At 44.0% G+C, this 21204-nt stretch overlaps 1 protein-coding gene across 3 annotated transcripts in view; it reads right to left on the bottom strand.

Moving 5' to 3' along the window:
- Positions 1 to 21204, bottom strand: part of SORBS1 (sorbin and SH3 domain containing 1) — a 79658-nt gene that overhangs the window by 47810 nt on the left and 10644 nt on the right. The window contains exons 3-8 of one of the 3 annotated variants that reach the window (XM_074154410.1): positions 20697 to 20762; positions 15435 to 15554; positions 13559 to 13674; positions 9412 to 9765; positions 6426 to 6573; positions 790 to 819 (exon numbers count right to left, since the gene is read on the bottom strand). In XM_074154410.1, coding sequence (XP_074010511.1) covers positions 790 to 819; positions 6426 to 6573; positions 9412 to 9765; positions 13559 to 13674; positions 15435 to 15554; positions 20697 to 20762 — 834 coding nt within the window. Of the gene's footprint in view, positions 1 to 789; positions 820 to 6425; positions 6574 to 9411; positions 9766 to 10367; positions 10545 to 13558; positions 13675 to 15434; positions 15555 to 20696; positions 20763 to 21204 lie in introns of those variants that run through there. The other 2 variants (XM_074154411.1, XM_074154412.1) reach the window with 2 other exon arrangements.

A 21204-nucleotide genomic window follows, 5' to 3' on the forward strand; every position in this document is an offset into this window, starting at 1 on the left:
CTAAAGAATTCAATGACAGAGAAGGTCACAAAGTCCTCCTTGAACAGGAGTGCTAATATATATATTATTTCTTTTTGATTCCCTAGCTCCCTGCAATAGCAAAGTGGTTGGCTGTTTGCCAGGTGTCAAGAAATAGGTGATAAAACTGTAGTGTACCGGTACACACATGTGCTGCCAACTGTCTCTCCCCAGGCAGCTCTCTGCTGTTGCAATGGGTGTCAGAGTCTCTCCTTGAAAGAAGAGCAAGTTGTTTTCCTGGTCATCTGTCCCTCTCCATGCCCCAAACAGAAGTAGCTCAGTCCGCACTGGGCGTTTATAGGAACATTGCATTATGTGCTGCTCACCCATAATTGTTATTCTTTGGCATAAATTCTGCTGCTCTTGGAGTCACATAAATACTGATTTTTATTTCTCCTCCATCCTCCTCACACAAGCAAGACTAACTCTAATGGTTGTGCAGAGAAACTTGAGAATATGCTCCATGGGAATAAACCTAAAGGCAGCCCCAAAAGTCAACTGGAGCAATCAAACTGTACGCAAATGTCTCGAGGAACAGATGAGTAATTTAGGGTTTTGGTACATTAACATGTGGCCACACAGGTAGCATTTGGAGAAAAGACTGAAATCAAATATTTGATGACCTGTATTAAGCCAGGACAAATATTTATACTAATTCCTTTGCAATTCCTGGGAAGCGTGTTTGCTAAAGGTACTCCACAAGCTAACAAAGCAGAGGCTTTGCTCCAGCAGAGGCAGCGGCTGGGGGGTAGCAGACCTTTCACATCATACCTGCCAGGCTACTAAGCCTTTTTTGCTGTTCTGTGGTAAAGGAAGAAACAAAACAAAAAGAAATACAGAACAAATGGGTGAGACATAAACAGCAAGTGCTCTGGTGCTGCTTTTCTGACAGACAAGAAATACGCTGCAGACAGAACGGCAGCAGCTGCTGGAGAGAATCTGTTTTCAAATACCCTGCCAAAGTGACAGCCCACGGCACCTTCTCCACACAGCAGCCTCGTGGAATAATATAAATCTCATGATGCAGTGACCAATACAGTTGCAAAGAGCATTTGGTTTTATTATTTTTTTCTGAACATCAGAGAATAAAAGGAGTTGGACAGGAGACAGTTTGAAAAACAGTAAAGACTCACATTGTCAAACAATTTGACAACTACCTCTGTCACTATTAACATGAAGTATGTTTTGAAACAATAATGCTGGAGCATTTCAAAGGGATCCAGGAAAGGGTTGAGTCATTGTTGGTGCTTGCTGAGTCTCATCACAAACTCCCGATACACAGATTCAGAGCATAGACACAGCTTGGTTAAGGCTTTTATTCTCAGAACTGTCCCCTTGGTTTAGGGCCTTTCATCACTGAGTTCCCAGACTGGGACATTTGTGGTATCTTCCAGTGTGTTTGGCCACCCTAAACTTGATGCTCACAGTTGCTTTCCAAATGACTTGCCCAACTCAAGGCCGGGAATAAACCAAGAATTCTTAGCGCTCTGTTCTCTGCTTTTCCTACTCCCTAGCAATTAATCCTTTCGTTTAAAGCACGGAAGCCATTTCAAAAGAATAAACTATTTTACTGACATACAAAACACAAACACTCTTGAAAGCTCACATCGTTAATGCAAAGATTTCCGAACTTTACTATATTAATCACACCTGTTATATATTCACAATAAACCATGCCATGCAATGCCTGCCCAGGAAATAACTGTGCTTTGGGGTGGCGTGGGACACTGGCCAAGCAAGCCTGCAGTAGGTAACAATCCTCCAGTTGTACGTTGTTTGCTTGCAGGACCCACTTTCACTAGGTATTTGTACCAAATGGATCAACTTCAGCAAGGGAGACCAGTATTTCTCCTCACTAAGCGCAGCTCCCTCCCCAACACCTCTGGACTTTGTTCTTTAACCCCAGCACTTCTGCTCTGCTCGCCACCGATGGCAAGCTGCTACCGAGCGTTACGCTCACAGGATAGCCATCACCATATCAGGGCCACAAAGAGGATCAGAGGGCTGGAGCACTTCTTGTGTGAAAACAAGCTGAGAGAGTTGGGGTTGTTTAGCCTGGAAAAGAGAAGGCTCCAGGGAGACCTTATAGCCCCTTCCAGTCCCTGAAGGGGGCTACAGGAGAGATGGGGAGGGGCTCTTGATCAGGGAGTGGAGCAATAGGACAAGGGGTAATGGTTTTAAACTGAAAGAGGGGAGATTTAGATGAGATATCGGGAAGAAATTCTTTCCTGTGAGGGTGGTGAGACACTGGAACAGGTTGCCCAGAGAAGCTGTGGCTGCCCCATCCCTGGAGGGGTTCAAGGCCAGGCTGGATGGGGCTTTGAGCAACCTGGTCTGGTGGGAGGTGTCCCTGCCCATGGCAGGGGGGGTTGGAACTCAATGATCTTTAAGGTCCCTTCCAACTCTAACCATTCTATGATTCTATACGAGACAAACTCCTACATGCAATGGGGAAAAGGAAGGGGTAGCAGTCCAACGCTGAAAAGTAGATGGGAACCACCTGCTGCAGGGTTCACATTCCGAAGCAGACCATCAGGAGCAGGATAGTATATTTTGAGAAAGGCATAAAAGATGTGAGCGAGAATGGTCTCAGCTTCAGCCATCACCTTTGCTAAGGAGAACTGCGTCAGTCACTAAGATGTCCTGACAAAAATATGTGGTTTAAAGAGTCAGTGTTTGCAAGGTCTTTCCTATGTCTTCCTCCACAGAAGAGAGAATATCATGGACTAAAAAAAAAAAAAAAAAAAGAAAAAAAGTACTTTTTACATGAAGAGGAGGTTTCCTTTCCTTTTCACTTGTGTCTCTGTCTAGGAAAGAGAGCTGCTGATGGATAGAAGCGGAAGGAACAGGAGGTGTCTGCTATTTCCCTCTCCCCCCTGACCACAGGCAGCTCGTAGCCCCAGGCACACACCAGCCAACTGAAGCTTTCACCCTCGATCTTGTGTTCTGGGACTGTCAGCAAAGGCCAAAACCTCACAGGCTTCTCCAAGAAAGGATTAAGCAGAGGAATATAACTGCTGGCAACAGTGAAGGAATGATTATAGATGCCTTCAGAGTTCCCAGAGGGGGCAGCACTGGAGGAGACTAAGATTTGAAACCAGTAACAAAAGGGGAAGAGGAAACAAGTATTTGAGTACATGTTTATTGCAAAATAAAGGTGTCAAAAAGAAAATTATTCGAGGCATCAACAGATATGAACGGAAGAAATTCTTACCTTGGTGCTAGGAATGAACAAGAGGATCTGAAACAATTTGTTTACAAGCTTATTCAGTCGGTATTACTGAAATCCAGTAGAAAAAAATCTGGGATCTCTCATCACAACTTACTGAGTAAGATGAAGCAGACAAATAAAGGACACAGTGTAATTCCTGTGCTTCAAATGCCTTTAACTGTTTCTAAGTCTCTGACAGGTCTAAATTCAAAGGGTCTTACACGCTTACAGATTAATGAACTAGCAGATAAAGCATAAAATAGGACAGTAGGTGGTGTCTGCTACAACAGTCACTCTAGAGAATAAGACAACCAGCTCCTCAAAAAGCAATCAATAATCCACTGAGGAGAAAGAAAGCCATATTATCCATCCGGAAGACTAACTAAACTACTGGAAATCTCAGACTGCCAGCATTAAAACAACCTTGAAATTTCTAATTCAGAGAGTATTTCATAGCACACAAGAGGGATTTGTATTAAACCTCATGTTGACGTGAAGGAATTGATTTCAGCACAAAACATAATAAACCATTCAGTGGAAGGTGGATCATAACCTAGTAACAATTTGTTATATGCCAGGAGACCAAACCAGTTTTGAACAGATAAGGTCCATAAAGACAAAACCAAATATGAATCATGTCAGCCAGGACAGAAACGTAATAGATAACTAAGATCTGAGAACTGTTTAAAAAACACTAAGTTAGCAAAAAGAAATCTTAACGCTATGCTGGGATAAAGCTAGATAGAAATGGAAGCATGAGGAAATGTAAGAAACCCTCAATACATAAGAAGATGGAAAAGTAAGAAAATGTGTATCTCTGAGTAGGTAACACATGCTGGGAAGTGAAAGAAAATAACAATGGAAGTAAAAGAATCAACAGAATGTCTAAGAGACTCAAAAATAGGTCTTAAGGTACATGAAGAATAAACAGAAACCTGGCAAGGATCTTGTTCTTCTACAAAAAGGCACAGTGGAGCTGTTAATAAGGGAGCAGAAAAGATGACACATCTGATTACTATTTTCATTCTGCGTTTAAAAAAAAAAAAAAAAAAAAGAAAGAGAAAGAAGTCTGACGTACTCCTGCCTGATGGAGAAATACTTTCCACTTCAACAGTAACTAAGGACTACACTGAATGACAACTGCAGTCAGATGCTTGAAAATTAACACATTCATATAAACTGTACTGAAGAGTACAGAGAGCATTTTTCTGTTCTAAAGAGAGCATTTATGGAGTGAGCAGCTCGCTGGACCATTAACACCCATCGTCAGTATGTCTTGGAATACAAAGGAAACTCCACAGGAACGAGGAAGAAAGTAATTGTTGTGACAACCTTCGAAAAGCATTAGTGGGATGGCTGGGACACCTGTCTGTCAAGTCAACAATACTGCCAGAAAAAAAAAAAAGAAAATAAAAGTACTGTAATGACTTCTATGGGATTTTACTAAAAGATACGTAGTATGACACATGCAATGTCATTTAATACAGACTTATGACTAACATGCCTTGTCAAACCAGTTCAATACGATTCTTGCAAATTACAAGTTTGACTAATAAAGACTAAAAAACACGCATTAGAATGAGATACTTCACAGACCCGATCAAGTTGCTTAATCAGGCCTTGATCTATATCACAGTCAACAAAAAAAGTGATGAGAGAAGACTCTTCAACCTATCAGGATACAGTACCATGAGCACTAATGGTCACAGGCATATTCAGACAGGACAAATTAAGTGTGAAGGTAATTAGTAAAAAGAACAATTTGATATCAGTTGTCTCATAGCCAGGGTGTGTGTATCATCGTATTATACAGATTTGTCTCTCATGCCGTTAAAACCTACAAGAGAGAAAAATATCCTTGTGTGGTACTCACTGAAACACTCCAGATTTAATGTGAAAACTAACCAAAAGAGTATCCCATCTCAAGAAAGTCGACAAAAAGCTGTGAGATAAAAAAAGCTGCCTCAAATAATATTTTCTCCTCTTGAGGCAGTTGAGGAATCTAGACACCCTCATTCTGAAGCCCAAACGCAAAGCTGCTTCAGATGCTGGCAAAAAGAGACAGCCTGCTCGTTACCTCTATAATCAGCTCCACACTACAGTGAGGACAATACCTTCAGAATCAGAGACTGAAGCCTGTTTTAGAAAGACACCTGAAAAAAAAATAGATGGGGAGCTGCACAGGAGCACATCAATGCATGCCTGTAATTAGAATGACTACAACATGAGGAGCACAGGCTTTGCCCCTGTTTTCTGATTATTATTTTTTTTCTTTGCTAAAGTAAGTCGTAGCATTGTAGATCGGAATCTGCCTGTCCTGGAGTTTCTTAAGTCCTGGAAACCAAGGAAAATTGGACTGCATCTCTATGGCCCCTTAAAAGCTACAGTCTTTAGTGATGCACGACAAACTGGGAGGCTGGGGTAATGCCAGCCATCAACTGGTGGCATTAACTAGAAAGAGAAATGAGAAAGAGAAAGCAAAGTTTCCCTCTAATGCCAGAGGTAAAGAGATGAACCTACCCATTCAGAGGGAGCTGCTGTGAGGCAGGGAAAGGCTTCGATTAGTAAACACGGGAATGCTCAAAGTTGTTTTGCTCATGTACAAACCCAGAGCTCAAGGACTACTGCATTATGAGTCTGAGTTGATCCAGTTACGGATAGAGGAACAAACAGCCAAGGTCAAATGGATTATTTACTATTGGGTAAATTCTGCTGAGAATTCAGAGGCGAGATCTCTCCCAGAGTAACTGAAAATATGGCTGCTTTCACACTGCAGTAGCTGAGAAGCAACAAGTCCCCTTTTCCAGTGAGGGAGAACCTACCTCAAGCTACTTTAGTTCTACTGACAGATGTGAGCATACACCCTTTTCCACTATAACAGGACACCTGATGAAGGATAAGCTGTTACCCTGTGATAACTTATTCATATGGCCATAGCCCAATTATAAGCCTCTCCCCCAACCTCAGAGAGCTTCTGATCCACAGGTTTTAATTAGAAAAAGCAGGCACTGTCCCACGCCTCTAACCTCTCACTTGCCTGTTGTATGCTCTGGGCACTACAGCTTTCTGGAGGCAGCTTTGTTAGCTCTTAGTAGTCTGGACTTCATTGTCCAGGGCACACACATTCTCCAGTCCCTTGTAGCGTAACAGGCTGCTCAATCTGAGCCACAGATATCTATAATGCAAGTCTCCTTACCTCGATTGTGCTGCAAGAGGACGATAGTGGGATTGACGATCGTGGTAGAGGGATAGGCAGAGGAAGACTTGTTGATTGAAGTGAAGGAGGTGGGATAGTCAGTGCCAGTGCCAGGCTGGGGCACTTCATTTAGCACAGGACCTGGGTCCTGAAAAGGAGAGCAACACATTGTTAGCAGCACGCAGAAAGTTCCTACACTGGGAAGATCCGGGGAAAAAAACCCACCCAAACATTTTAAGCTGAATGAGAAGCATAATCACAGCAAATTTTAGTTAAAAAGGCATAAGCATGAGTGTTACCTTGCTCCTTGTACGTACCCCGCTCGTTGTTAATGCAATTAGTTTGCTAAGGCGGTACTATAATTATTTGGTGTTGGGTTTCACAACTCCAACCCCAAAAGGAGGCACTATAATTTCATCCGGCAGACTCTCTGCAGCAAACACAGGGTGCCAGAAGTGAGCAAATCTGGTTGGCAGGGGAAAGGAGACACAGACATCTTTCCCCCAATACATACACACACAAACATTTGTTTTAAAAGTATTCCTTTCGTAGCAAGAAGTCAGACATGCAAAACTCATGCAATTCTGGAGTGAAACATTACTACTGCAGCTGGTTTGATAAGGAAGGTCTGAGGAATAAGGTTAGCACCATCGCTCAGGAAACAGTGTGACACCTACCTGGTTAAAATAACGAAATAAAAGCGCCCCAAAACAGATAGAGGGTAAAAAAGTAGGACTCTAGCAAGTAAGATACCCAACATGGCTTTGTCGCCGGAGCACAGATAGCAAACTGCTCTTGCTCTCCTAAAGCATCCAGCTCCACTATTGGCTCATTTCAAACCCACCTCTGGTATCACCACAGCTCTGGTTGTTCTGTAGAAACACAAGCTGTGTCAGCAGGGAGACTTTAAAAACGCTGCTCATCTTTGAAAAATCTCAGTTCAGGGATACCAGGCTTTTGGTGGTGGTAAGGAGAAATGATAAAGAAGGGACGATAACTGAGACTGTGTGTGCCAGTTTATGCTGAGATTTTTCAAACCTTCTTAAGGAATTTGGACACACAATTACCATTATTGGGGAATGAGCATCCAAACAGAGTATGGAACAGCCTACCAGATTTCTGCGCTCCTGCTACTCCACTGTCAGTCTGAACTGAGCATTCAAGGGAATTTTCATTGCTATTAAAAAAAAATAATTGAGTATGCAGAGAATATTGCACCAGAAGAATCCCTGCTCCTGGCTTTTCTGGCCAAGGGCAACTCAGTGCCCTTCATACCCACCAGCGTCAGGGGAAAGGACTTAGAGACAGTCTCTCCAACCTAGAGGGGAAACAGGGAAAAACAATCCTGTTCTTCCCTATCTTGGAGGTGATCTTGCTCCAAGCAGGACCTGATCAGGCCATAGACATTTCATGAGGACAGAAAAGAATCAATGGTCTTCAGAAATAAGATGTCCCAAAAGAGAGACCCAGCCCCATTTTGCTGGCTGTGATAATATTCCAAACAATGCAACTTGGGAAAAGGAGCGGGAGTCAGGGAGAAGTATGAGAGCTGGTCTTGAGCTTCACTTTGATAACTAAAATATACAGAACACTTCAAAGAAGAGGGATGCCGGATCAGGATAGGCTTAGCAGCCCTAGCTAAGTCACCAAAGTGGTTGAACGAAGACCATTTAAACCATTGTAGAAAACAGCTGTGGCAACACGCCTGAAGCAAGTTCCAAAAATGTTTCAAAACTCTTATCTCATGAAAATCAGGTAGAACAATATTTCCACTGCTCCTCTAGGATTTGGGTGCCTGATGAATTTTTCTGGAGCCTGCAGATAGATTCCATAAAAAAAAAAAAAAACCCAAACAAAAAAAAAAGACAAACGAAAAACCAAACCAAAACCAAATCCTCCAAAACCAACAACAAAAGCCCCAAAATTTCATTGCTCTCTGCAGTAAAACAATCCACTGATTTCAACAGAAGCAGAAAGTCTTCAACAGAAGCAGAGAGAAAATATCATCGTTGGTTGCTTTTCTCTTCCCCCCCGCCCCCCCCAAATGCCTGTTTGCTAGATCCCCATAGGTTCAGGGGGCAGAGAAAGCATCATCATGAGAGAAGGTGGTTTCTGCTGAACTTCTTGCTTGTCCTTACAAGCAACCATATAAAAAAAAAAAAAAAAAGGTGGTGGTTGTAAGACTTCCAGTACAAGGAGGGTCAGGTGCTTTTTGCCTCCTCTGCAACTTTAACTGGGAGCTACTTTTCCTCCTTGTCCCTAAGGACTTCTTAAAACAGGTGATGAGCTTAAAGAGAAACAAAACCTAATCCAAGAACAAAGTAAATTCCAAGGTAAAACTGTTGCAGATTGAATTCTTCAGAATTTTCAAAGACAAGCCATTCCAAACCGAAGAGATGCTCTCCCCCTAATCAATCCCATAGCACCTACACGCTTGGAAGACTCTTAGGTCAGTAATTAATATTATTGCTTGTAGGTCACTGGATACTGGCAGGAATCTTATGCTGATTTCAGCAGGGATTTGTGTGGATACCATACAGCCTTGTGGCTCCAAGTGGAACAGAAAGCCAGCCCTAACCTTTAACCGGTCTGCTGTCGCTCCTTTAAATGTTATTCGAACACAATTAAGGATGCTATTAAAAGAGCCTGAGGAGATCAGTTAGTTGCAGCTATTCTGTTTATACAGAATTCATTAATTCTGAGCGAATCCTGCGGAGACTTTCAAGGTGCGCATCACCCAGCGGAACGGGCACAAAGGGAGACAGTCAAATGCTGTTGCGAGAAGTCAATAGAAAAGTTGAAAGCTGCACAAGGCAGGGAACACGCATGCACGAGCACAGGGCATAAACAAGGTTTCAGTTGTCATGCTGCTGGCAGGGAGTGAGTCATCACTCCTCTCTCAAGTTTAGTATTGCAAGGAGAAAGTAATTTTAATCTGGGAATACAAATTTAGGAAAAGGGCGAGGAGGGTACTTGGCAAGCTTACTGTACGTGAGATGACTCCAGTGATTTCAGGCTTCAAGCCCCTGTGCAAAGCCCCCGTGACTGGAGGGACAAGTGAAGGTGGTGATGAGAAGAATGGCAGTTTCGGGTAACCAGAGGAGGGTGCTTGGTTATGGTGGGAACCCCTCTGGAGATGTGGGGGAATGAAATCGTCTAGAGTCGGAAAAGTCAAGGGTGAGCCAGAAGAAACAGTCTCAGGGAATACGGAGCCTTGCCCAAAAGGAACCAGAGGCGGTGGTGGAGTGCTGGAGCTGCCTTCTTGCTGTCTGTCTGGATTAACCTGGAGGAGGGGGACTACTATAACCCCAGGCTGAGCTGTGGTGGTGGCAGTGGCATCCTGTAGGAAACAAGGTGTTGTTATGCACCAGGGGAGATTGGTACTTTAGTCTAACGCAGCCATATAGTGTCATGCAAGGATGCACCCAAAATGATACGGAGCCCCAACAGGTTTTCATTGCTTAGGAAGACATACTTCTTCGGTCTTGCAGCCCTGGCCTCCATGGACACGCAGAGTTTTTCTCCCAAAATCTTCCTTCCCCTCACCACCCCTCTTCTCCAGTCCTGTGCGGTGAGGCTAAATCAAACCACAGAACGGCTCTGCATTCACCATTGCTTGAGAAGCACTAACCATCACATTACAGAGTTTGCTTCTTTTACACCTCCCTAAACCAGCGAGGTCCTCGCCAGCCCAACCCAACCCTCCACAAACACCACACACGCAAACACACGGCTCAATGTTGGGGGGGGGGGTGGGGAGGGCAGGACGCGCACGGGGTGTTAAGTATTATCGAGTAGAAGACCACAAGACTCGGGTGGCAAAATAAACGAGAGCTCAGAAATCAGGTAGGAGGGGAATAAAGCATTAAGGGAACATTGTAATGAATTAAAGAACCGTTTCACACGGCTGAAAGAAAACAAAGTTATGGAGAAAACATGTACCATGCTGCGTCCCATTGCCTTGTACGGTGGTTGTCGCTGCTGGGTAAGGTAAGGCTCTTTTCTCATCCTGTCCTCTGTGGCAGCCGTGCTCTGGGGCTCTAGCACTCTGTCCCTCACAGCTTGCGGAGGTGACGACCGAGTCCAGGAGGGTTGGCCCGCACCATAACTAACTGCGTCTTTACTGAGGACAATGTAAAAGTACGGCCTGGGAGGAATAGGAGGAGGAGGAGGAGCAGGAAGAGACTCTCCAGTATCTGTTACAGAGGAAACAATGTCGGTGGCTGGTGCCTGAGTGAGCTCAGCGCCCAAACTGGTGCTGGCTGCTGGGTCATGTGCGGTGCCAGTGGAATTTTCAGATGCGGCTGAGCAAGTGCTGTTAGATAAACAAGCTACATATAGTTTGGTGACCTTTTTATCCGCCTTCGTCTCATGACTGGAATTCATTCCAGCCTTACTACTGGGATCTGCCCTGTCAGGGTTGCGTTGTAGGGATGATGCATCCGACGAGGAGCGACTTTCCAAGAGCGGCTGCCCGGCATGCACCTCATCTTTGGGGCCTGGAGAGGGAGAATGGCCTGCTGGCAAGCCCTGCTTCCCACCGGGGACAGCCCCGTAAGGGGTGGGTGATGAGAAATAACACCGTGCACTGGGATTCGGTGACGCACGCTGCGTATAAGGCTTGGGTGCATTCAGGTACACGCAGTCCATGATGGGCACCGGCAACAGGTTGGTCGCTTTGGTGTCAGTGCGAGGACGCCATGCAAAGCTTTCCTCTTTGGGAAGAGGAGGACGGGGAGGAGCAAGGGCCTGCCCAGGCAGAGTCAAGAAGGAAGAGAGGGAGAGAGGAAGCAGCACCAAATGAAATGAAATAAAAAAAAAAAAAAAAAGGAAGAAAAAAAAAAAAACAACCAAATTTGAAGAATGAATTCGGTCATTAGACTTGGGTTAAGCAGGTTTTAATACAGCAAGAACAAAAAGAAAATACAGTATCTGGAAGGCGAGTGCAGAACTCACTCACAGACATCATCTCACACATTCTCTCTTGCGTAGCACCGCTCGCTGCAGCAGGCAAACCGTACCCAGCTCTCAAGTCCCTGCCTACACGTTTCTCTCTCGGGGCTAAATAAATCTCAGCGCTGTATCGTTTTGAGAGGCCTGCACAGCAACGCTCACCATGCCCCTGGGAAAGCCTAAGTCAAGTTTTAACATCCTGTCTAAACTAAAGCCAGGCTCATGCCTCCGTAACTAAATACTTCCCAGCGCTGGGCATGTTTTAATCGCAAAGCTGAATTCAGAGCTCTAGGCCACCTCTGCCACCATGTGAAGCGCACTGCCGAAAAATGAACACTGTGAAGTTTCACCAGAGCTAATGAAAGCAGACATCATGTGAATATCACAGCCTGCCACAGCTGGCTAAGTAAAAAGTCAGCATTTCTTCCTTCTAAAAGTTAGCTCTTGAATTTTTCAGTCCTGAAAATGCTTTCAGGAAGACCAGAACAATTAAAGTTTCTTCAAGAACTGAGTTCATAGCAATTTGCCTCCAGAATCAAGATCACCAGAGAAATCCTGCTTCTAGTAAATAATAATAAAAAAAAAAACCCTTCACTGTTTTACTTTGCAACACGTAGGTTGCTAACTCCACAACTGCCTGCCGACTGCAACTCCAACTCCGATTAGCGTCAATTTTTTCTGAAAGCCAAACTGTTCTGAAGTAAAATGACTTGGAAATAGAGAAGCTTCTTTTTATTTATTGTTTTGTTGCCAGTAGCTGAAAATTATAAACTACAGAAAGGAAGAGAATGAAAACACCCACCTAGTGAACAGTAGATCCCTGCATTCTTGCAAGTTAACCCTCTGGAGACTATGAAAGTTGGTTTTACACACACCCTGTTGTCATATCTTCATGGGCAAAGGCTGGCTAAACCACTGCTGGAACAGCCTTAACAGCTTAGAGCATTCAAAACCGAAAAAATACCTCCTTTAAAATTCATCCACATATGGCAGGTTGCGGCCAGCACCTATTCTTGTTACATGGATATAGACCTAGAATAGCTTCATAAAGTTACGGCTGCTGTCCCGAAATCTACTGTCCTCATGCTGCCCCTCCTTCCCCGATGTGTAAGGGAGAGGAGAAATGGATTGATAAGTGCTCCTTCTGAAGGGCTTCTGCTTCTGGAACAGGCTCATTCCTTTTGATTCCTGAAGAAGAGTAGCTTCAGTCTGGAGACTTCAGAGTGCCACAGTATTTCCCTAGGTTAGGTGAAGCCTCACTTTCCCACTGCATAGTACTATCAGAAAATACTAATTCATGACCTGCGATTGCTGTTTTCCTCTATTTTCTTCTCTTTCAGCTTAGTTTGGGCAGCAGTCCTTGAGGCTTCTACAAGAAGTACGATGTGCATCAGCGCTCTCCGTTCATCAACAAGACCAATCAGGGACCACAGGGCAGCTGTAAGGATCAGGCAGTAAATGGGTCCCTCCTTTAGGGTGCTACTCCTTCCCACGCCTTCAACCGAGTCGTGCCTTCTTCCACTCTCACTTACTATTTCAGGTGCGGTGTCTGTTCTGTGGCTTTGCTATAGGTCCCTGATGATGAGAGAAGTCACCCTGACAAGGCTTTAAAGGGACTCTGTTTCACACAAGAAAGTGATTTCTAAGGAAGGGTTTCCTTATCAGCTTTCAGGCTGCTTCTGTGCAGACTGACCACCCGATAGAAAAAGGATGAAGTTACGCTTTTTTAAACAGATTGACTTTGACAATATACCTTCAGGTACAAATAACCTTTCCCTTGTTGGCTTGTATCAGTTACAGCGTTAAAACTGAAAAGCATTTCCCCAATATCTTGTTTTTTTCATGTGGGGTGTAACTCTGCTTTCAGCCTGCGGCAACCTTTAGGAAACAGACCAAGATAGAAGACAAAACAGGAACAGATGACTACTTCACCTTTTTTCTTGCAAACAAATAGCGTTGTTCTCCTCCTTTGTCCACCAAGGAAACACTGTGTCGTGTCTGAATACACAAGCTCCACAGCTGACATCAGTGTTGCCCCCATTTTAAAGGTAGGAAAATCTGAGGCACAGCAACTTACCCAAGTCTGCAGCAAAGTTTGGAGTTCAACCCAGGACTCCTGACCATCAGTCCAGTGCTTGAACCCAGATGATCACCCTCAGGGTCACAGAAGAAAGGCTTACCTGTGGCTTGCTGTCTGAGGAAAGGTTCGGGCGCACACTCCTAAAACCCTTGGCAGCCAGAGAAGATGGTTGAGCATCCCCATTGGCATCAGTGTTGGATGACGACCTCCAATCATCTATGAAGGAAAGGAAAACTCATATCACAGAGGATTCCCTCCAGCTACAGGATGAGCAAAAGGACGGGACTCTTTTCTTCCTTTTTTTTTTTTCCTTTCTTTTTTTTTTTCCCAGGCAACAAGAAATAGTTCCAAGAAAGCAACAGAAGCAACAACATAAGCAGCCAATGTTTGTACCTGTTTCTGAGTTTTCTGGCTCCAGACCTAAGCATTTCACAGAAAGGAGGGATGGAAGAGGTGGGGGTGGAGGACAGGCACAGAGGAAAAGAAAGGGGGAAAAAAATAAACCGTTACATTTGCAGAAAACACGTACCAATCGAAGTTAAGAGCCGAGCTACTTCATTTCACACATAAAATGCTTTCTGACAGGGCTGTCTAATTACCATAGAGACCAGCCCCAAACATGATGCCCTCCTTGTTTCTGACCTTTGTAAACACAAGGCAATTCATTCAGAGCAATGAAGAAACAATTGTTCATTGACATTCTTATTTCAGAGGCAAAAAGGCAGCCCAGCTAGCTCCTTTCTATAGCTGCAGCTTGATGTCCAGACACCACAAATTACTGGAAATGTAGACTCTGCATAGCCTGTATCATGACTGCATAAAGACGTATCTATCCTTATCAACACCACTATGTAATTAACTGAGATAAAGGACTGCCAACAAATAGACCAGGTTTTGCAGAACTAAGTGCACGCGCATGAAGGGAGTTATAAAATATGATGTCACTTTACAACCCAGTCCCTGCAGCTGGATGCACTGGTCTCATCACCCATTTACCCACCTCCCACTGAGCGCCTCCCCATCCCTTCACCCGTTTCTGCCGTTTAAGTTATATGCAAAAAGCTTTTCCAGCTCCAAAGTACATTTCATAAAGCGATTGAGAGAGTAAGCAAAGGAAGTATTAATGAGCTGATTTCCATAGTAATGGGCTCATTGCCATTCAAGCTGCTGGAAATTTATGAAGCCATCAACAAAAAGGAGAGAGGCAATAGAGGGGGGTAGGAGTGAAGAAACAGAGAATGGCAAGCATGAAAAGAGGCTAGGTCACGGGTGGAGCAGAATGGGAGGAGAAGACAGCGCAGAAAGCAATACATTGGGGCTGGAATTAATGGAATTGCCCTTCCTCCAACAATAGCCAGAAACGATGTATGCTTTGCTTTCAAGAGCAAGTTTGACCCCTTCCCCCCGTTAACAGCATCTTGCCTTTGGGAGTTCATCCTCTCTGCCAGACCCACGACACTGGCCAGGTTTGTTATGCTTTGCCTGTCTCCTACAATTAAGTAATTACACGTCTGCTATTGAAAGATGGCAAAGCTCTGTGGCAACACTGTCTGCCTGGGATGCTATCCCCGCTCCCTTGACAACCCCAGTGAACGCTACAGTGGCAGCAGCACTACTCAGCCTCTTTCTGTTCCACCTCACGCCTTGGATAAAAGGAGGTGACATGGGCATGCCAGGAAAAAAAGAAAAAAAAAAAAAAAAAAGAAAAAGATTGGAGAGTTTTTGGTGCTCCTGACAGCAAAAGGGAGCTGTAAACAAACTTAAACCAATGAGTGAGTGGTCATGAAACCTGCAGTAGGAGAGAACAGCAGTCAGTCTCCTTCCACTGATCTGGTTCTTGCAGGAGGTTTCCAACTATGCTACAAGATTTTGGGCTTTAAATTGTAGCTAAAAAAGTCACCCCAAGACCCTGGACTGACCTCACTTGAGGTTATTGTGAGCAACATATTATTCCAATTACCCTTCCACCCACTTACTTTCAGGTTGTTCAACATCCTGAGGACCTGGCGAAGTGGTATTTTGATTCTCTTCATAGGCTGGAGATGCCCGGAGGGTCACAGCTCCTTTTCCGCTGCAGACTTTAGTGGGATCCATTTCTACAGGAAACGCACATGCACAGAGGAGACACACTGAAGCAGATGAGACAAAGCTACTAGGAGCCACCAGAGCTCTATGGAGTTATTTTAGCATGGCTGCCTCTGGGTGAATCACTCTAGTAATGTTTATGCAGATGAAGATTAGCTCGGGATTTAAAGCATTGAGAAATCAAAGCAGTTTCATATTCATGTAACTGATGAACGTAGAAGTTCTGAGTGAGTGTAACAGAGCTAAGAAAGGAGGAAAAAAGGATAGTGTTTGAAACAAATTTCACAGGTCCATTTGCTTTATTTGGACTGCTTTGTGTGGAGACACTGTACCAACAAGGACATCCTACCATTACACCTGCGGCTCTTCTATAGGGATGTCCCAGTGGTATAAAACAATATGATTTGTGTGCTGAAGCCTTAAAAATGCCTTTTGCGCAGGACTGAAAGAGAAAAAAGTCTTATGACCACTGGAGGATAAAATCTTGTAGCTAAGCTGAACATCATCTAAAGGCAGGGCACTGCAAACCACCTCCATTTCATCTCCCCCCATGTCACGGCATCGTTTCACCTTCTGACACAGGAACCCAAATCCCAACAACTACAAGGAGGATATACCTGTTCAGATCACCCTGTGAGCCAGACACCAGATCATGCCAGCGTCCTTGCTGAGGCCCAATTCAGCACAGCTTCTGTGCAGGCTTACCTTTGTGCGTTTCAGTCCGTGGATTTGGGTTTTTTCCTTCTGTCACCCTACTAAGTAATAACAAACCAGTACTTCACGGCTATCTTCCTTCCCCTACTTAAAATCCTTCTGGAGAGTTGTTTCCTCTAAGACACCTATAGAAATAGTGAGCCTGAAGAGTCTCACTTACCTAAGCTACTTCCACAGGAAAACACATCACCTCCCTTTCTCATGCACTATTACTGACCCCATAGATGCCACCAGACTTCACTTTGACCTAGCTAAACGGAGGTGCTGGTCCTACCATGACACCACACAGGAAGCCCGAAGAGGTAACTGAGCATACACTAGATTACAGAAATGACAGCACGATGATTTTGATTTTTATGGGGTGAGGATCAAGCTATCTCTGCACAGGGGAGGGATGCAGCTCCTCTCTAGGAACTGTTATGACAGTTCCACCTTCAGACTGGACAGAGGGGGCAAAGGCTGCTGCTTCTCACCCAGACAACAGCCCGTGTTTGTGCAGATCAATATTCCCCCATTAAATCCATGCCAGTAGAGTGCCTACAGACCATAACAATGCCTCGGCGAGGGTTGCAAAACACACAAACCACAGCCAAGGTAGGGAAACATCAATAGAGCCATATGGACAACAGCAATAAGTGGAAAGACTCAACGAATGTCAAACACCTGGGTCACATCGAAAGCCCTGTACGCTGGAATCGCTGCAGTTCAAGCTTTTACGTGGGCTTCCAATGCTTTAGGGGTTTCACATAAAGCACAGCTTAGAACCACACTTAGGACTGGAGAAAGGATGGAATAGGTAAGGAACCAGAGGATACTTTCCTACAGCTTGGTCTTTAGTTAATTTAGGCAGCAGCCTCTGTGAGGTGAAAGACTATCCACACAGAGATATTAAATGCTGCTTAATCCTTAAATATACCACATTTGCACTCAACACCACACAACTGATCATGTCTTAAGGTCACTCACATGCCTGGTGAAATAGAAGTTGACTTCTCTGACTGATTTTCCAGATAAGGTCAGGATTCCTTTTGCCGAGGAGTCCGGTTCTGGCTACCGTTCCCACCCACACGGCACAACACACAGCCCGAGGACTCGTCGGACCCCCTTTCAAACCAGAGGACAAAGGTTTAAGCTCTGGGACCCCAGTTTCAAGAGTGCTGTAACTCTGAGGCATGGGCACGCTGCTGGGAGTCACCAGTCCTGGTTCAGACACCCACAAAGAGTGCAGGGTAGCTCTTCTCCTACAGCCAGATTCCCTTCACAGGCACTGGAGGGAAATGGAAACACTTCAACGTGTTCAACGTGCCATGAATGTCTCCATCATCTTGGAGGAGAATCAAATTTGGGAATCAAAGTGCTTTTTTTTTTTTTTTATACAACATACTAAACCTGTATACCGAATCAAAAGAGTAAGAATCAGAAAAAAACGTTCCAAACCCCCAAAAAATTAAAATGTTTTGAAAAGGTTTGAAACTAAAATATTGTCAGACCATTTCTACTCGGGAGAGGAAGACAAACACCTAAGATGTTGAATTCCCTCACAATTTAGGTGAAGTGATGGAAAAAAAAAATCTGAATTTCAGTACAGAAATGCAGCAGATGGTAATAAACATGACTTTCCCACTGTAGTACTCCAACGGAGCATGTGTGACAGATTAGGAGAGACAAGCAGTATCAGTTAGACTAGTCTGACTGTCCAAATCCAGCAAAGTAGCAAAATAATCTTGTACTTTTAGTGGGAAAACATGTGGTTGGGGAGGGGGTGACAGACGGTCTAACATCTTACTTTATCCATATAAAGATTCTGTAAAGTCAGTGTACGTACAGAAAAACAAAACCGTGTTGAACTATGCTTGAACCTGTAAAATTCCATCTCTGGCATTCATTTACTTTCATAAAAACTAAAGATACGCAGGAAACATTCTTTGGCTCATCAGGAGTTTGGTTCAAAACAAGGCTGTAATAACACTATTATTCATAACCAAGCATTAGTAGAAGATCTCACAATGATCCCAGATTCAAGTAGACACAATTATGTCTGCAGAGGAGCAGCATAATTGGGAACAGTGTATTGTGCCATCAAGAACTAACTTTATTATCTACTGATGAAATCTACAGCTCTGGGAACAGTGAGAAGAGGATGAAGCTGAAAACTAGCCAAAGCGCGTGGGTGAAGCGGAGAGATGGGGACAGAGAGGAAGAGGAGAGAGAGGACGATGGCCAACTAATGCATGGCGGGGGAGGAAGGAAGAAGATACCTGTAGGCAGCACTAGGTGAGGAGAACTTTTCACTTTCTTCACAGGGATTATTTTAACGGCAGAAATAGAACGTGTACATAAAGGGACGTCAACAGCTGCAAACACAAAAGTGTAAATGGCACATCCAAAAAGGGAAGAACAGAGTTTGGGAAGCATGCCACAAAATTTTTCTAATGTACTTGGGAGACACAATAGCAGGAAATTTCAAATACAAAAGCAGTCCAGAGAGCACTGATGCAACCGTTAAAAATATCCTTTCGTTCACCCTAATTCGGGATGTGTCTGGTTTCTGCAGCACACAGAACCGCTTGCTGAACTGACTGGCTGCTGACTGTGCTGCAGGCAAAAAGAATCTGGAAGCATTAGTTTTTCGAAGCCATCAAAAAATTTTAGTGTAATTGTTTAGCTGAGATACACTACATGCAGAAATCAAAACGTTAACGTTAATTAGTTAAAACGGTTAAAACAAAATAACGCGAAAAAACAAGGACTGAAAGGTTGAGAGAGGAACATTAAACAAGTCACATTACGTGAGTTCTGGATTTTATGGCACATTTTACAAGTTCAGCAACAGAAGGAAGTGAGATGTGAAACAATCTTGGAAATAGTCCCATGCCAAAGGGTAGTATCAAAAAATCCATTTCAAAAAAAATCCACCCATTTCAGCAGTAAATTGAAGAGCTTTCTACTGGACTCCATCAGCTAGCACACTAATTATACTCGATGTAATAATATAGGGGAAAACCATAAATAGCACCGTGCAAAATCTTAGCAATTGTTACAAAACTGTCCAAACCAGCTGGTACTTCCTCTCTCCGACTCTGTATTGCAGAACTCTTTAAAAAAAAAAAAAAAAAAAAAGACAAAACAGGGGGGTGGTAAAAAGAGGCAAAGGCAAAGCTACTCAGAGGTGAAGCTTGACAGGATCTGCCAAAATAAACATCTTGTAAATCATGGGCCCACCAGAATAACTGGAGTTGTGCTCTTGATTTCTGCAGAGCCAGGATTTTTCTCCTTTAAAACCTCTTGGCTTTCTGCACGTATTAACTGGAAAACACTAGATGCCTCCTCACATTCCATGCCATCTCTCTCAGGCCTGCAAAATCCGGGGTAACAGGAACTACATTTCTAATACTTTACACACCAATAGCGAGCACTGGGCCAGCTTGAGGGAGGCTTTGACATCAGGGTGGTGTGTCCGCCCCCTCTGGTGGCAGATCTTTCTGGTCCCTGGAAAGCACAGACTTCACCAACCTAGAAAAGGGGTCTCAAGCAAAAGGATGGGGAGAAGAGCTTGACAGAATTTTTTCAAACTTCATAAAATCATTAGTTTTTAATTTGATGGGATTGTTTTAAATGCTTTTTTAATAAAAAAGGAACCCAAATCAAACTCTGTTCTCCAGGCTCCCCTCTGAGCTCTGGAGATCCTGTGAATACAACAGATCCCAAATCCAAACAAGCCTGTGGTTTAGTAAACAACCCTAATTCTGTTCTGCTCTGTAACTGACTGAATTCATCCATCCACAATGCAGGCGAAATACTAACCACTATAAAAAGGCATCAAAGGAAAGGAAAGGAAAGGAAACCAGCAGAAAACCAACCCCTACAACCACATACTTTCACCCTGCCAAAACACACACCATCACTAAACAAAAATGAATGCTATAAAGCACGCTGCAAACCTGCTGATGTTAATATGAAATCTGGTTTGTTTAGATAAGTTTGGCTTTTAAATCATTGTTGCTAATGACAGATGGGTTTGGTTTTTTTTATTACTTAAACGGTTAGTTCCTGCCCTTTAATCCTGGGCTCAAACCTTCACCTCCCACTGAAGTTAACAGGATTCACACAAAGGCACCCACAAACCCATGCTGTCTAAACACACTACGATATTGATTCACAGGCGCTCACAAGTAGTGCACAGCTTTCCTCCAAAACAGCACTAAAAATATGCAAAGAGGCAAATCCAGCCTGCCACCTTTAAGAGACAAAGAACACTTGTTGAGCTAAGAAATGCCGCTGCTGCTGACATGGTGCAGCACAAGGCTGTTCTTGTATCAGTCACCAAGCAAACTAAATTTGGAAACCCCTGCTGTGGTCAATGTCCAGGGAAACCAACCACATCACGCAGCTGACATGCAGGGGGAGCTGCAGAGATGTCCCTCAAGCTCTTAACCCACCTTTTTCTTGTCCATTGCTGCTCAGCCCATTGACAACAGTTTTTGCAACATCAATTTCTTCATGTTCTGTAAAACAAATGAAGGCACAGATTACTTCCGGGTTAAAACCTCCACAACTGAATTTAGCCTCTGGGGATGCCATGGGTCAGCACTATTTGATTCATGAACTAGGAAGTATTCCTACCATCTTAGGAGAGCACAGAATCATAGAATGGTTTGGGTCGGAAAGGACCTTAAAGATCATCCAGTTCCAACCCCCCTGCCATGGGCAGGGACACCTCCCACCAGACCAGGTTGCTCAAAGCCCCATCCAGCCTGGCCTTGAACACCTCCAGGGATGGGGCAGCCACAATTTCTCCAGGCAATTCTCTGGTTTCTTGGAGACACAAATGCTCCTTGGATAACATCCCTGTTTCTCCTTTCCCTTTGCATACCTGGATCGCAGCCTCTTTTATCCAGGGACTGTCTCTGTATGTGCATACGGCACATACACGAGATTTTCAAGAGA

This window comes from Numenius arquata, chromosome 10 (genome assembly GCF_964106895.1).
Source record: "Numenius arquata chromosome 10, bNumArq3.hap1.1, whole genome shotgun sequence".
In the NCBI taxonomy this organism is placed as follows: domain Eukaryota; kingdom Metazoa; phylum Chordata; class Aves; order Charadriiformes; family Scolopacidae; genus Numenius; species Numenius arquata.